The 17,935-nt window shown below is 43.9% G+C and overlaps 1 protein-coding gene across 3 annotated transcripts in view; it reads right to left on the bottom strand.

The window, feature by feature from the left end:
• LOC149462135 (S-adenosylhomocysteine hydrolase-like protein 1) overlaps window positions 1-17,935 on the bottom strand; it is a 461,588-nt gene that overhangs the window by 105,359 nt on the left and 338,294 nt on the right. For all 3 annotated transcript variants that reach the window (XM_089677371.1, XM_089677372.1, XM_089677373.1), the window contains exon 11: window positions 4,508-4,578. In XM_089677371.1, coding sequence (XP_089533497.1) covers window positions 4,508-4,578 — 71 coding nt within the window. The remainder of the gene's footprint in view (window positions 1-4,507; window positions 4,579-17,935) is intronic.

Genomic DNA, 17,935 nt, shown 5'->3' with positions numbered 1-17,935 from the left:
ATCCTAATGCTTGTCTCTTGTATATATGCACCATGCTTTCTGTGGTTCCTCCTTTCCTTGGAGCTGGACCTGTTTTTGCACCTGTGGGCCCTTTTAGGTGGGAATCCGTCCCCCCCTTGGGCCTGGCGTGCGACCACGGCATGTCCTCCCCTTTGGGGCAGTGCACCAACGGGTTCAGGGGGCGGTATAGCAATCATGCACACAGAGATGGGCGCGATCATCCATTTTGCTCCAAACCCCTCTATATTGTATCTCTCTCTCCCAAATCAGATTCCTCCGACATCCGCCCTCCCTCTCTGTTGAGTGACATGTGGTCTGTTTGTTGCAGAGATCACAGGCAGCAAACTCATTGGGAGGGCGTCATGGCTATAAAACCCCCAGCCAAGCTGATGCCTAGATGTCTGTTAGCTCGCAAATAGGAAATAATTACACAAACATGGAGCACATATTTGGATGGCTCACTTTAAGACAAGATGCCTGGTATATTACACCCCCTAGCTGGCATATACAGGAGAGCAGAAAATTATATCTCTTTAACCATCCAAGCAGGTATCTCATATTTCATATGTAGACGTTCTGCAGAAGAAGATTCTGGGTATTAATCTACTCGTGGATAGAATGTTATATGTACCTAGGAAAAGTTATTGGCCATAGTATAATTTGTAAAGGCTTTGGCAATAGCCTGAGCCCCCTGCCTACACAACCCCCTCCCCAAATGAGGCGATTGGTTCTCTGCTTCAGGGAGACACCCTGCTGAGTTCCTAGATAAAGGCTGTGGTGCTTGAAATAAAAGGTAAGCTAAGTTGAGCAAAGTTGAAGAATCTCCCCTTTTAACATCGGAACTAACTTTGGGAGATAAGACCATTTTGGCTCTGAAACCTGATCTGCTTAACCCAAGGCGGACGGCACGTACTTTATCCCTCTAAACGTCTGTTATCTCTTTGCTGTGCTATTGTTCTCTGTATATTTAGATATATATATTGGCTACATCTTTTTCTGTAAATATTTTTATTGCACCCTTTTGATCTTTTAGTAATAAATCTTACTTTCTGAAAGTGTTGAACTATTTCTAAAGCTCTTTAATGCAAACTAAGAATCCCTGCCTCTGAAAAGCGCTACTGTGTTTGAGTTTTAAACTTCAGTTTATCTCTGCCTGCGGTGACGGTGGTATACCGACGATTATTCAAACATCATAGTGTTATTGCTGATATTGCAGAGTTTTCTCTTTCTCTGTACAAAAAAAGAGGTGGTGGCAGTGTGAAGGGTTAATTGTGTAATTAACCTAACCCAGTAACAGTCGCTCCCAGGCTGCCGGCACACAGGTTGTGGTCCATTAGCTAGAAAATCTTTATGCAGGGTGCAGCTGGGCGTGGTATTGTTATGCGCGGTTTTTAGATTGGCTAGTCCTTCGGTCACGAGTTTGGTGAGAAGGGCTGGGGTCTGACGCCACGATCATCACAGGTGGGTCCTTGATCCTTCCCTGTACGCGCACGTCCTCTGTTTCCAGCGCCTTTTGGCAAATGCGCGGGTGTGTCGCTCCTGCGCATCATTGACGGCAAAACGCGATGATGTCATACACTTCATGTTGGCTCACTGCGCTGGGGTACTTATTAGGCCATAGACTGGCATTCGAATTCCGCCATTCTTATCAGGGAGTTTTCCCTGGAGGACGTTTCTGTCATCAGCTCAACGCACTTTCGTGCCGCTGCACCAAACTCTCGGTAAGACGCCCACCATTCATGGATACCTATCTAACCGTTTGACAAGGTAGTGTTTAGTACTATACTACCACATATACACTATTTGGCTTGTTCTTTCCCTTTTCTTCCTTTTCTTTTATAGGCCCATTGGACAATTTTTGTTATGGGGTGTTCCACCACTAACAATCAAAGAGAATTGGCTACACTCTGCGTGTATACTCTATGGTCCAGTTTTGGATCATTACACTGTTGTGAATAAGACCTATTCATACCACCCCAATCGGTAGGTTTTACTGTGTGCTATGTATGTAATCTGAGATGGTCCTTTAGACATGTCCTGCATATTAACACAATGCTAATATATCCATTCTAGATAGCTCTTCTATTTGGTTATAAGCCTTCTTGGCAAGGATTGTAGGCTAGTTGATGCCTGTCATTACTATTCTCCTTGATACAAGGGATCATCACTCCGCTGTGTGAAGGTAACTAACTACCTTTATTAATGGCACCCTTTCTAGAATGACCTTTCTAGCATATATATTCTAGGGTCCCTCTGGCTCCTTACTCTCCTTAGGTTGAATTTGATCTCTTTAGGGATTATTTGGGTGCTGGCCTGCCTTCCCCTTCTTTGCGCCCCCATGCCTGGCCCTCTGGATGGTTTCTGCCCTCTTGGTCACTCTGAGGAGGCCTGCTCTCAATGATTGGAGGGCTCATGACTGTCTGGTGCATAATGTGATTGTTTCTAAGTTTATGTATCTTTTCTAGACATACAAATAGCCCCTGAGGAAGCTACGGCTGTCATGAAATATGTCGGGTCAATTCTCCAGCATCAGAATGTCCCTCACCCCCCCATAAGATCATCCTGGTGGTCTTTCCATGCCTCATCACTGGTTATGCTCCTTTTGTTTATGGTGGGTTCTGGGACATTTGTTGTGGGGATATTACCAAATCGGTTCCTAATACTACGGTCTACAGTATATGTGACATATATGTCTAATAAAGCAAACATTGATTTTTATCTATGTGTGTACCTAGTATTTGTGCCTATAAAGTCCATTTGTAGCATTTTTGTTTCTATTGACTAGAATACAAAAGTATATTGGGAAGGATTCCTGCATCCACTTTGCTTGTGTAATTTTCACTCACTGCAGAAATGACCCTTCATTACGGTGAATTGTAATGATTATTGACAGTAATCCTATATCCAAATCTGGAATGGTATACTAGATTTTGATACCTCAGTATCTAGTATACTAGATTTTGATACCTCGGAACCTAAACAGTTGAAAAAAATTTAAAAAGTTAAAAATCTTGTTATGCATGTTCCTGTAACTTAATTTCCTTTGTGTACGCAAGATATATATATATATATATATATATATATTTATTATGGAAGATGTCAGTTTCTCCTGGGTTCTATCATAGGTGTCTGGAACTAGAAGACATTACTACTTCAATCCCAGGCACTTTTACTCCCTTCTTGCCCAGGCCAATTTTCAGCTTTCAGCGTTGTCGCACCTTGAATGACAATTGTGTGGTCATGCAATACTGTACCCATAAAAAAAAAATTTATAATGGTACTGGGCAGGAAGGGGTTAACATGATGAGGGGCAATCAAAGGATTAACTGTGTGCTGGGAGTGTTTTATTAGAGGGCGGTGTGTTTGTGTTTCACTGTAATCACACTGCTCTGGATGGCTGTGCTGTGTGCACAGCCATCCAGAGCAATGCGCCCGAGCTGACAGGGAGGAGGACTATTAGTAAACAAAACAGTCCTCCTCCCCGTCGGTGATTGTTGGAAATCCCTGGGCTGGAGCCCAGTGATTGATAGCCGTGGCCGCGAAATGCAAAATCATATATATATATATATATATATATAAATTCACAACATATTGTCACCAGTCCAGTACAGCGTTATTATATAACTTGTGTGGTGGTGATCTGGGACATTGACTGGTGACCGTATGTACAAAAAAATAAAAATAATAAAATTTGTATTTTTTTTAAATTTTTTTTATTTTTTACTATTTTTTTTTCAACACACTATACCATAGTAGCACTGAACTACTCTGGGCAAGTGATCAGCATTTTTTTTTTAATACACATTATGATTGCTAATACCAATGTATTTCATTGATATTTGCAACCATTGTTACTGAATGAAACCGATTCATTCAGTCTTTTGTTGCAATTAGCTGTGATTGGGCAAAGCTCATCACTTGATACAGATGGGCTGTGATTGGCCCTATCTGTACCATGTGACTGCTTTGACCAATCACAGCTAACACAATTGTATACAATGGATGGCATGAAAGGAAGCCATCAATCGTATACAGTTGTCATGTGAATTGCTGTAATTGGTCACAACGGTCACATGACACTGGCAGCGGGCAAGTGTAGTGATCGGTCATCGGCTGTGTCCACAGATCGCACCGCTGTGAGGGCTCCTTCTGACAGGACGTCATATGACGCCCACTCAGAAGGAGCAGTGTTCTGTCTGGCTGTCAATCTGCTATAGGCCGGGTGGGAAGGTGTTAAGGAACTTCAGTCCAGGAAAGTTTCAACTTCTGATCCGGACTGATCCTGTATATGCGTAATTTATCACCTGTAACATATATCTTTATCCAAGCTATAAACTGCACCCAACTATGTGAAAAGTTAAACAGAGTAACCTATCAAATATATAAAGGCAAAAAGTTGTTTAACCCTTTGTTACAGGAACAAACATTTGTCTTTTTTTACTTCAAATCAGTTAGACCATTTATTTTTTTTTTTATTTAAAAACCCAGCTTTTGTATACCTGGTTACCTGTACAAGTGATGACTACATCCACCTGCCGTATAACTTCGTTTAGTTTAACCACCCGAAAACCTTCCATGCTGTATGAAAAAGAAGCCATGAACATTTACAAAACTCTAACAAACTGCATGAAATTAAAAATGACAGAATAGGATAATGCATAAAACAAAAATGTTAAAATACATAAAAGTTTATAGCAGCTTCTTATACCCATTCTAATATAGGGAGCCGAGATCACCAGCAGCCATTTGTAAAAGCAAACAGTTCTTTATTAATTCCTCCAAATCTGGTAACATAAGCAGCTTCCTTCAGCAAAAAAATCAAATAAATAGTTCAAGCAGTACAGGGAATCATTCAACTGGCTCACCGCCAAACTCTTTGTTCCTCCTACCCTGGGGTAGGGTTCCCCAGCAGTCTGGGATGCCGGGCAGGCAGCATGGGTCCAGCAACCAGTGCCTCAGTTCACCCTTGTGAGCTATTCCACACTGTTTCACTGACCGTGCTGATTTCCCCTAGTTGACTTTCAAGCCTCCCTTATCTGTGGTTAACCCTTCGGGACCAGAGTCCTGGTAGTCAGGGTTTGGAGGTTTTTCCCACCCAAAACTCTTTGAACCTCTGAAATTCTGGGTCCATAATACATAATGACTCACCAATCCATTGAGTACTGGAAATCAGTCCTCTTTAGTCAAACGTCCCACTCAACACTTCCCCTTGCATGGGTGACAACCCGAGTAACACAATTCAAACATTGGGGAAATATACCTGCCATCCAGGACGCATTCCCCGTGTCCTGTACACAATATATTCAACAATTAGGTATTTTAACAAGAGGTGATTGTAGCCGTATTAGTGCATTTGCGACAGAAACAATTGAGTACTGTCCGTGATACTTTTTTTATTTGCACTAACATACAATTTTGAGGACAAGCTTTCGGGAATGTCCCCTTCTTCAGGTCCAAGCAGTACTGATCACAATGTTTTAGCAGAGTACTCAATTGTTTAGGTATTTTAACAAGCAAATTCTAATATTTATTTATATTTAATGTTTATGTATTATTGGTAGACACTGGCAACAAAAAAGTCAACTACCCAATTACCTAAAGTCAAAACTTTGCTTTAATCAAAGGATTTGAGATTTTTAAAAAAGCCAAGGCACTAAAGATATAGAATGCAAGCTCAAATGTGAAATTCATCCAAAACTACATAAAAGATAACATCATTTTTGACTGTAAAAAATGACAAATAATTGCATAACTTAAAGTGCTACTAAACCCTACATTCACTATATCCGGTCTTCCACTGTACACAGAACATGGAAATGCAATTATTTTAGTAAATATAAAGTGCTAAATACCTTTTCTCATTAGCAGTCTTGTGACTTCTATCAGTGTCTAGCCAAGTACTGGTTAATCTTATAGAAGGAATTTTTATTCTGCTCTGACTATCCTATGAGGCTGCATAACCCCTGACCCTCTGTCTGGGCAGTACTGATTGGCCCTGTGTTGATCACATGCACCCTCCCGAAGAAAAAAAAACCCTTTAGCAATACACACCAAACTGAGCATGTGCAGAGTGACTTCTAGAGCTCTGTACTATCAGCAGATGGATTTGGGACTGTGGAAGAAGGGGATGATCAGATAAGACAGGATCCAACAGCATTTTTACACAATGCAGAGGATTAATTCCTTAGGCTCTACAGTGAGTATAACAAGCATGCTTTACTGAATCGTCCAGTAAGTGCATATGGGCGTGTGAAATTGATCCAAAAATAAAGACAAATAAGATAACATTACTATTGAGAATTTATTTGTAGGTAGCGTGAGCATTGGCAGTATTGACCACAAAAAAAAATACACACACCTCAAAAAAATTAAAGGAACCATTTTTAATCAGAGTATAGTATCAAGTCAATTAAATTCCTGGGATATTGATCTGGTCAGTTAAGTAGCAGGGAGGGTTGTTAATCAGTTTCAGCTTACAGTGAAGTCGCACGATTTCAAAGTCGGGGAACTCGACGATTTCAGGTGCGATTTGCAAGACATCTGATACAGATGTCTATGCAAATCACACCAAAAGTAGTGCATGTACTACTTTGGAAATCGGTGCAGCTCCAACCAATTTAGAACCACACCAATATGACTGATCCAACTGTAGATAATAGGGTGCGACTTGGCATGCAATTTGCAAGTCGCAGGGCACGCAAATTGCATGCCAAGTCACATCCAGTGTGAACCATGGCTAAAGCACTGCGCAAACTGTTGGCGCTATATAAATCCTGTATAGTAATAACAACATCAAAAACAGGTGCACTAGATGGACAACAATTAGACAATCCCCAAAACAGGAATGGTTTTACAGGTGGAGGCTACTGACATTTTTTTCCCTACTCATCTTTTCTAACTGTTTTTCATTAGTTTTGCATTTGGCTAGGGTCACTGTCACTACTGGTAGGATGAAGCGATACCTGGACCCTACAGAGGTTGCACAGGCAGTCCAACTCCTCCAGAATGGCACATCAATACGTGCCATTGCCGGAAGGTTTGCTGCGTCTCCCAGCACAGTCTCAAGAGCATGGAGGAGATTCCAGGAGACCGGCATATATTCTAGGAGAGCTGGACAGAGCCATATAAGGTCCTTAATCCATCAGCAGTATCGGTATCTGCTCCTTTGTGCAAGGAGGAACAGGATGAGCACTGCCAGAGTCCTACAAAATGACCTCCAGAAGACCACTAGTATGAATGTCTCTGACCAAACAATCAAAAACAGAGACTTCATGAGGGTGGCCTGACGTCCTCTAGTGGGCCCTGTGCTCCCTGCCTTGCACCACAGAGCTTGATTGGCCTTTGCCATCGAACACAAGAATTGGCAGGTCTGCCACAGGCGCCCTGTGCATCTCACAGATGACAGCAGGTCCACCCTGAGCACATGTGACAGACATTAAAGGGTCTGGAGAAGCTGTGGAGAACATTATTCAGCATAACAGTTTTTGTGGTGGGTCAGGGATGGTCTGTGGAGGCATATCAATGGAGGGACGCACAGACCTCTACAGGCTAGACAATGGCACCCTGACTGCCATTAAGTATCGATATGAAATCCTTGGACCCATTGTGAGACCCTACGCTGGTGCAGTGGGTCCTGGATTCCTCCTGGTGCAGGACAATGCCCAGCCTCCTGTGGCGAGAGTGTGCAGGCAGTTCCTGGAGGATGAAGGAATTGATACCATTGAATGGCCCCCACGCTTGTCCGACCTAAATCCAATAGAACACCTCTGGGATATCATGTTTTGGTCCACCCGATGCTGCCAGGTTGCACCTCAGACTGTCCAGGAGCTCAGTCATGCCCTGTTCCAGATCAGCCAAAAAATACCCCAGGAAATTTCAGCAAAATGGACTAGTCATCATTTTTTCACTTTGATTTTTGGGGTGTCTTTAAATTCAGCCCTCTGTAGGTTGATAATTTTCATTTCCTTCAAACGATTGGGCATCCTTACGTTCCTTAACCAGTCCATAGCAGTATAGATACAGTTGTGTTCAAAATAATAGTGTGTTGAAAAAAGTGAATACAGCTCAAAATCCATCTAATAGCTTTTATTTCCATACACACAAATGCATTGGGAACACTACACATTCTATTCCAAATCAAAACATGAAGAAAAATATATCAAACATTCACTATATAAACTGAAAAATGTTTGAAGATTTTGCTTTCCTTTGAATCACCTAATTAATATTTAGTTGTACAACCACTGTTTCTGAGAACTGCTGTACATCTGTGTTGCATGCAGTCAACCAACTTCTGGCACCTGTGAACAGGTATTCCAGCCCAGGATGATTGGACTACATTCCACAGTTCTTCTCTATTGCTTGGTTTTGTCTCAGAAACTGCATTTTTGATGTCACCCCACAAGTTTTCTATTGGATTAAGATCCGAGGATTGGGCTGGCCAATCCATAACGTCAATCTTGTTGGTCTGGAACCAAGATGTTGCACATTTACTGGTGTGTTTGGAGTCGTTGTCTTGTTGGAACACCCATTTCAAGGGCATTTCCTCTTCAGCACAAGGCAGCATGACCTCTTCAAGTATTCTGATGTATTCAAACTGATCCATGATCCCTGGTATGCGATAAATAGGCCCAACACCGTAGTATGAGAAACATCCCCATATCATGATGCTTGCGCAACCATGCTTCACTGTCTTCACAGTGTACTGTGGCTTGAATTCAGTGTTTTGGGGTCATCTGACAAACTGTCTCCGGCCACTAGACCCAAAAAGAACAATCTTACTTTCATTAGTCCAGAAAATGTTGCGCCATTTCTCCTTAGGCCAGTCAATGTGCTCTTTGGCAAATTGTAACCTCTTCAGCACACGTCTTTTTTTCAACAGTGGGACTTTGCGGGGCTTCTTGCAGATAGCTTGGCTTCACATAGGCGTCTTCTAATTGTAACAGTACTCACAGGTAACGTTAGACCTTCTTTGATCTTCCTGGAGCTGATTGTTGGCTGAGTCCTTGCCATTTTGGCTATTCTTCTATCCATTCGAATGGTAGTTTTTCGCTTTCTTCCACGTCTTTCAGGTTTTGGTTGCCATTTTAAAGCATTTGCGATCATTTTAGCTGAGCAATCTATAATTTTCTGCACTTCTTTATATGTTTTCCCCTCTCCCATCAACTTTTTAATCGAGGTACACTGTTCTTCTGAACAATGTCTGGAACGACCGATTTTCCTCAGAATTTCAAAGAGAAATGCACTGTAACCAGCATGTACAACATTTGCTGCCTTTCTTCCTTAAATAAGGGCAATAATTGCCACCCGTTTTTCAAAGAATGAATGACCTCACTAATAGAACTCCACACTGCTATTATTTTGAACATGCTTCTTTCAATTAGTGATTCAATTACACAGAATCAGCAGCATGCATGTCACGACTGTTGGGTCTGTTGGATTTCTATTACTCTACTACACCTGCTAGTAAATTATCTGCCATGTAGAAATATAATTTCTACCAAAAACACTGCTGACTGCTATTAATTTAACTATATATATATATATATATATATATATATATATATATATATATAGATATAGTGGAAACTCAGTTCAAATGGTAGAGCTTTTTAAAGCACTCAGCAACTCGCTTCTTTTGTTAAGGGCTGTTTTAGCCCACTTTTATTTAAAGAAAAAGTTCCATAAAACTTCCCACGCAGGGGTATCCACCTTCAAACACATGAAACAAAATTCAGCCTCCTGGCTCTCACAGATAATAATCTTCCTCTTCTGGCTTACGTCTGTCTCCTACAGACTCTTTCCGAAAAGGCTTTTCCGCATACAGCTATGCTGTAGCACACAGCTAGTCTGGCTTCCACTTCTCCTTGGTGAAGCCCTCCTGACTCTAAGGCAGAGACCTCCTGTCTGCCAAGGTGGAGCCCTCTTGACTCCTGTCTGCTGGGGTGGAGCCCAGAATCATGGCCTGGCCTCCACCAAAAGGCCTGCACACACCTGTGCAATCAGTGCGCTGGCTGCTCTCAAAACATGGGCCCAGGATTGGAGATTTCCTCCCTCCCAAATCTCTTAGAAATATCCAGGCTACAGGTCCCAAAACAGGCTTTGCAAACCAAAGAGGAAACTGATAAACCAGTTTCCTCTGCATTATGAGAACTGCCTGGAGCCCCTCAGCCTGTATGGTTGAGAATCCTGGGTCATCACCGTGATTTCCACCGTGGCAGGATACCGCAGTGCCACAATATATATATAAATATATATATATACAGTTGCAAGAAAAAGTATGTGAACCCCTTGGGATTACGTGAAGTTTTGCATGAATTGGGCATAAAATGTGCTCTGAACGCCATCTAAGTCACAACAATAGAAGAACACAGTCTGCTGAACATAATACTACACAAACATTAGATGTTGCCATGGTTTAATTGCACATAACATGTAAACATTCACAGTGCAGGGAGGAAAAAGTATGTGAGGCCCTAGCTTAATGACTTCTCCCAGAGCTAATTGGAGCCAGGAGTGAGCCAACCTTGACTCCAATCAGTGTGATGATATTGGATGTGTTGCTGACAGCTGTCCTGCCCTTAAAAAACACACACCTGTTTTGGGTTTACTGGTTTCAAGAAGCACTGTCTGATGTGAACCATGCCTCGCAGAAAAGAGCTCTCAGAAGACCTACGATCAAGAATTGTTGACTTGCATGAAGCTGGAAAGGGTTACAAAAGTATCTCCAAAAGCCTTGATGTTCATGTGTCCACGGTAAGACAGACTGTCTACAAATGGAGAAAGTTTAGCACTGTTGCTACTCTCCCTAGGCGTGGTCGTCCTGTAAAAATGACTGCAAGAGCACAGCGCAGAATGCTGCATGAGGTAAAGAAGAATCCAAGAGTGTCAGCTAAAGACCTACAGAAATCTCTGGCACATGCTAACATTTTTGTTGACACATCTACAATAAGGAAAACATTAAACAAGAATGGAGTACATGGGAGGACACCACGGAGGAAGCCATTGCTGTCCAAAAAGAATATTGCAGCACGTTTGAAGTTTGCAAAAGAGCACCTGGATGTTCCACAGCACTACTGGCAAAATATACTGTGGACAGATGAAACCAAGATTGAGTTGTTTGGGAAGAACACACAACACTATGTGTGGAGAAAAAAAGGAACAGCACACCAACATCAAAACCTCATCCCCACTGTGAATCATGGCGGAGGGAGCATCATGGTTTGGGGCTGCTTTGCTGCCTCAGGGCCTGGACGGATTGTTGTCATTGATGGGAAAATGAATTCCAGAGTTTATCAAGACATTTTGCAGGAAACTTACGACCATCTGTCCGCCAACTGAAGCTCCGCAGAGGATGGGTGATGCAACAGGACAATGACCCAAAGCATACAAGTAATTCAACAAAACAATGGCTGCAACAGCACAGAATACGCCTTCTGGAGTGGCCCAGTCAGAGTCCTGATCTCAACCCAATTGAAATGCTGTGGCATGACTTTAAGAGAGCGATTCACACCAGACATCCCAAGAATATTGCTACACTGAAACAGTTTTGTGAAGAGGAGTGGTCCAAAATGACTCCAGATCGTTGTGCAGGTCTGATCTGCAACTACAGGAAACGTTTGGTTGAGGTTATTGCTGCCAAAGGAGGGTCAACCAGTTATTAAGTCCAAAGGCTCACATACTTTTTCCTCCCTGCACTGTGAATGTTTACATGTTATGTGCAATTAAACCATGGCAACATCTAATGTTTGTGTAGTATTATGTTCAGCAGACTGTGTTCTTCTATTGTTGTGACTTAGATGACATTCAGAGCACATTTTATGCCCAATTCATGCAAAACTCCACGTAATCCCAAGGGGTTCACATACTTTTTCTTGCAACTGTATATATATATGTACATACACACACGTACAGTATCTCACAGAAGTGAGTACACCCCTTACATTTTTGTAAATAGTTTATTATATCTTTTCATGTGACAACACTGAAGAAACGACACTTTGCTACAATGTAAAGTAGTGAGTGTACAGCTTGTATAACAGTGTAAATTTGCTGTCCCCTCAAAATTACTCAATACACAGCCATTAATGTCTAAACGGCTGGCAAATGTCCAAATTGGGCCCAATTAGCTATTTTCCCTCCCCGATGTCATGTGACTCGTTAGTGTTACAAGGTATCAGGTGTGAATGGGGAGCAATGTGTTAAATTTGGTGTTATCACTCTCATACTGGTCACTGGAAGTTCAAGATGGCACCTCTTGGCAAAGAACTCTCTGAGGGTCTGAAAAAATGAATTGTTGCTCTACATAAAGATGGCCTAGGCTGTAAGGAGATTGCCAAGACCCTGAAACTGAGCTTCAGCACGGTGGCCAAAACCATACAGCGGTTGAACAGGACAGGTTCCACTCAGAACAGGCCTCGCCATGGTCAACCAAGGAGGTTGAGTGCACGTGCTCAGCATCATATCCAGCGGTTGTCTTTGGGAAATAGACGTATGAGTGCTGCCAACTTTGCTGCAGAGGTTGAAGGGGTGGGGGGGGTCAGCCTGTCAGTGCTCAGACCATACGCCGCACACTACATCAAATTGTTCTGCATGGATATCATCCCAGAAGGAAGCCTCTTCTAAAGATGATGCACAAGAAAGTCCGCAAGCAGCTTGCTGAAGACAAGCAGACTAAGGACATGGATTACAGGAACCATGTCCTGTGGTCTGATGAGACCAAGAAACTTATTTGGTTCAGATGGTGTCAAGCGTGTGTGGCGGCAACCAGGTGAGGAGTACAAAGACTAGTGTGTCTTGCCTACAGTCAAGCATGGTGGTGGAAGTGTCATGGTCTGGGGCTGCATGAGTGCTTCTGGGACTGGGGAGCTACAGTTCATTGAGGGAACCATGAATGCCAAAATGTACTGTGACATACTGATGCAAAGCATGATCCCCTCGCTTCGCAGACTGGGCCACAGGGCAGTATTACAACATGATAACTACCAAGCACACCTCCAAGATGACCACTGCCTTGCTACAGAAGCTGAGGATAAAGGTGATGGACAGTCTAAGCATGTCTCCAGAACTAAACCCTATTGAGCATCTGTGGGGCATCCGCAAACGGAAGGTGGAGGAGCGCAAGGTCTCTAACACCCACCAGCTCCGTGATGTCATCATGGAGAAGAGGAAGAGGACTCCAGTGGCAACCTGTGAAGCTCTGTTGAACTCCATGCCCAAAAGGGTTAAGGCAGTGCTGGAAGATGGTGGCCACACAAAACATTGACACTTTGGGCCAATTTGGACATTTTCACTTAGTGGTATAGTCACTTTTGTTGCCAGCGGTTTAGACATTAATGGCTGAGTGCTGAGTTATTTTGAGGGGACAGCAAATTTACACTGTTATACAAACTGTACACTGACTACGTCACATTGTAGCAAAGTGTAATTTCTTCAGTGTTGTCACATGAAAAGATATAATAAAATATTTACAAAAATGTGAGGGGTGTACTCACTTCTGTTAGATACTGTGTATATACACACACACACACACACACATATATATTGTGGGAACTCGCTTCAAAGTGGTAGAGCTTTTAAACGCACACAGCTACTCGCTTTCTTTTTCAGGGCCTTTTTAGCCCACTTTTATTTAAATGAAAGTTCAAACAGAAGTTTCCCACACGGGGGTATCGATCATCCACAAAACAACGGTTCAGCCTCCTGGCTTATACTCAGCTTGCTGTCTGTCTCCTGCAGACTTCTTTCCAAAATATGGCACTTGCACACCACTGGCCTCTAGCACACAGCTAGTCTCTAGCAGCCCCTTGCTGCTTTTGGCTTCCACCTCTCGTAGGTGAAGCCCACCTAACTTCCAGGCAGTGACCTCCTGTCTTCCAAGTGGAGCCCTCCTGACTCCTATCTGCCGGGGTGGAGCCCAGAACTCTGGTCCTGACTCTCTCTAAAGGCCTGCACACACCTGTGCAATCAGTCTCCTGGTCATTCCCAAAACCGGGTCCCAGGATTGGAGATTTCATCCCTCCCAGATCTCTTTGAAATCTCCCGGCTCCAGATCCCAAAACAGACCTTACAAAGAAATGATGAAAGTGAAAAGCCACTTTCCTCCGTATCAAACCTTTCCCTGGAGCCCCTCAACGTGCCTTGTTGAGAATCCTGGGTGACAGATCGCCACACTGTCACTATACACACACACTGTGGGGTTAGCTCAGGTGGGGGATCACCTTCCCTGGGAAAAAGGTAGACCGCACAGCAGGCTTTCTTAAAATCTGACTGGTTGTCAGCTTTATTTACAGGTTTGCAAAAATGTCAAAACAAACAAAACAGTAAAATAAATCCTTGCCATCCAGGCACTAACTAAACATGAAACTTTCCTCTCTCAGAGGTGAAGGGCTTCTCCCTGTCACCCAAAACCAAAACAAACGCAAACCTTTTCTTGTAGGTATAGTGCACACACAGCTCTCTCAGAATAGCTCTCTGAGTCCCAGGCCACGAGCGACTCCTTGCTCCAGCCCTGCCCTTTTTGTATCACCTGTTGGTGGTCATTAGTGGAGTTCAAACTCTGGTTCGGAACCACCTCTGCCATTGTGGCCCCGAAAACCCAGAGTGGACTCCACCTTACACCTCACAGTATGACCTCATGCGAGGTGATACATATCTTCCATCCATCACTTTGCCGTTCATACTGTCACATATCCCCCCCCTCTGCTCAAGCCCCTGAGGCTGAGCAACTGTCCCAACCAGGCAATGGACCCAGGAAAGGGCATCTACATTACTTTGCAGTTTCCCCGCTCTGTGTTCCACTGTGAATTTGAACACTTGTAGCGCGAGAAACCACCTTGTCACTCGACTGTTTTTCTCCTTATTATCACACATCCATTTGAGCGGGGCATGATCAGTAACCAACTTGAACGGTCTTCCTAACAGGTAATATTTCAGGGCCTCCAAGGCCCATTTGATGGCCAAACATTCCTTCTCCACAATGGCATAGTTTCTCTCATGTTTGTTGAGTTTTCTACTTTAGGTAGACCACAGGGTGCTCCTCCCCATCTCTGATTTGAGACAGTACCGCACCTAGTCCCACGTCAGAGGCATCAGTCTGTACCACAAACTGTGTTGTGAAATCTGGAGTCACAAGCACAGGTTGGGCACAGAGAGCTTGTTTCAGCCTTTGAAATGCGGTCTCCGCCTCGGGATTCTACTTAATCATGACCGACCCCCTACCTTTCGTCAGATCTGTCAGTGGGGCTGCAATGGTGGCAAAATTGGGGATAAACCGCCTGTAGTATCCTGTGATCCCAAGAAATGCCCGGACTTGCTTTTTATTTACAGGTTGGGGCCACTTTTGAATCGCCTCAATTTTATTGATCTGAGGCCTAATGAGACCTCGACCAATGATGTAGCCAAGATATTTGGCCTCCTCTAAGCCTATGGCACACTTTCTGGGGTTGGTGGTAAGACCTGCTTCCCTCAGCGAATCTACTACCGCTTGCAGGCAGGACAATTGAGACTCCCAGTCTGGACTGTGGATGACGACATCGTCCAAATAGGCAGCTGCATATTGGCGATGTGGTCTTAACGTTTTGTTCATCATTCGTTGGAATGATGCCGGAGCACCATGTAAACCAAACGGCATCCGCTTATACCGAAAGGACCCCTCGGGGGTAGAGAATGCCGTCTTTTCTTTTGCAGCTTCCGTTAAAGGAATCTGCCAATAGCCTTTGGTTAAATCTAAGGTGGTTATGTACCGAGCCGTTCCCAACCTGTCAATGAGCTCATCCACCCGAGGCATCGGGTACGCATCAAATTTAGACACTGTTCAGTTTTCTGAAATCATTACAGAAACGAATAGTTCCATTGGGTTTTGGGACCAACAATATGGGACTCGACCACTCACTGTGAGATTCCTCAATCACTCCCAACTCTAACATGTCCTTTATTTCCTTTGCCACCGCTTCCCGCCTGGCCTCGGGTATTCTTTAGGGTTTGACATTTACGCGGACCCCGGGCTGGGTAACTATGTCATGCTGTATGACCGTCGTCAGTCCAGGTAGGTGGGAGAAAAAAACTCCATTTTTCCTCACAAACTCCTTAACATCATTTTGTTGGGCTACTGACAAGGTTTCTGTTATAGGTACCTGAGGGGCCGCGGGAACCACGTCCTTTTGGGGGCTTGGTACTGCCAACAAACTTTCCCTGTCTTTCCAAGGTTTTAAGAGATTAACATGATAGATTTGTTCGGGTTTCCTTTTTCCTGGCTGGTAAACTTTATAATTTACTTCCCCCACTTTCTCCCTAATTTCAAAGGGACCTTGCCACTTTGCGAGGAATTTACTTTCCACGGTGGGGACTAGCACCAGCACTCTATCGCCAGGGTTGAAGGTACGGATCCTGGCACCCCGGTTATAAACCCTTCACTTGACCTCCTGGGCTTGCTCCATGTGTTCCCGAACAAGTGTCATGACAGCTGCGATTCTATCCTGCATCTGTGAGATATGCTCGATGACACTTCTATAGGGCGTGGACTCTGTCTCCCAGGTTTCTTTTGCAACATCTAGCAATCCCTTGGGATGTCTACCATACCGTAATTCAAAAGGTGAATATCCTGTAGATGCCTGAGGTACTTCCCGTATAGCAAACATGGGATATGGTAGCAAAAAAATCCCAATTTCTCCCATCTTTGTCTACCACCTTTTTTAACATATTCTTAAGGGTCTTGTTAAACCTTTCCACAAGCCCATCGGTTTGGGGATGGTAGACCGAGGTATGGAGATGGGAGATTTTGAACAATTTGCATAACTCTTTCATAACTCTAGACATAAATGGCGTGCCCTGATCCGTTAATATCTCCTTTGGGATACCTACACGACTAAACACACGGACAAGCTCTTTGGCGATATTTTTAGCTGAGGTATTACGCAAGGGGATGGCTTCAGGATACCGGGTGGCATAGTCAAGTATAACCAGTATGTGCTGATGGCCCCGGGCAGACTTTACTACTGGACCCACTAGGTCCATGCCCACTCTTTCAAACAGTACTTCAATTATGGGTAGAGGTACTAGCGGACTGCGAAAATGGGGTGAGGGCGCAGAATATTGACATTCCGGGCATGACTCACAATGTGCTTTGACGTCTCAATGTAAGCCTGGCCAGAAGAATCTCTGGGTTATTCTCTCCTTTGTTTTCTCTACACCCAGGTGTCCACCCATTATATGCCCATGGGCTAAATCCAGTACCATCCGGCGAAAGGGTTTGGGGACCACTAACTGTTCTACCACCTCCTCCCCTTGCTTTACCACTTGATACAGCAAGTTATTGTTAAGAGCCATGTAGGGAAAAGACACTGCTACATCATTTTCCACTGGTTCCCCATCAATCATTTTAATGTTTTCACGGGTTCTATTAAGTGTGGAATCTTTCAGTTGTTCCGTACAAAAATCCTCTTTTCTGACCTCTAGGTCAGGCACCACATTCTGTCCACTCTCACTAGAGCCAGCGATCATCTCTTGTTCTATATCCTCAATGTCTGGGGTTGGATCCAACTCCTCCTGCTCCCCAGCCATTACAGAGAAAGGGAAAAGATCTACGCCTTCCTCGGACACACCCACAGTTTCCACTTCCACTCGGCAGTCAAAGGGGTCAGGAGTGAGTTCAGGAGTTTCCGGCGTTTCCCCAGCAGGGGGAGCTCGGTCCTCCTGACTCCCCTCCTTATCCCATAACTTCCAGAAATGGGGAAAATCTCTCCCCACTATGGCTTCATGAAGCAGAGAGGACACCACCCCCACAGAATGGGTCACAGGGCCCCAGGGAGTACCAATATCCACCAGAGCAGTCTGGTAATTACGTGTATCACCATGAATACAAATAACTCCAATCATGCTAGGGTGTAGGCTGGCAGGGTTTATCAAATCACTTTTAACTAAGGTCATATCACTACCC

Source organism: Staurois parvus, unplaced genomic scaffold (genome assembly GCF_062004578.1).
Source record: "Staurois parvus isolate SC_StPar_1 unplaced genomic scaffold, SC_StPar_1.0 ptg000185l, whole genome shotgun sequence".
NCBI classification, from domain to species: Eukaryota; Metazoa; Chordata; class Amphibia; order Anura; family Ranidae; genus Staurois; species Staurois parvus.
This window is presented reverse-complemented; position numbering and strand designations above follow the sequence as displayed.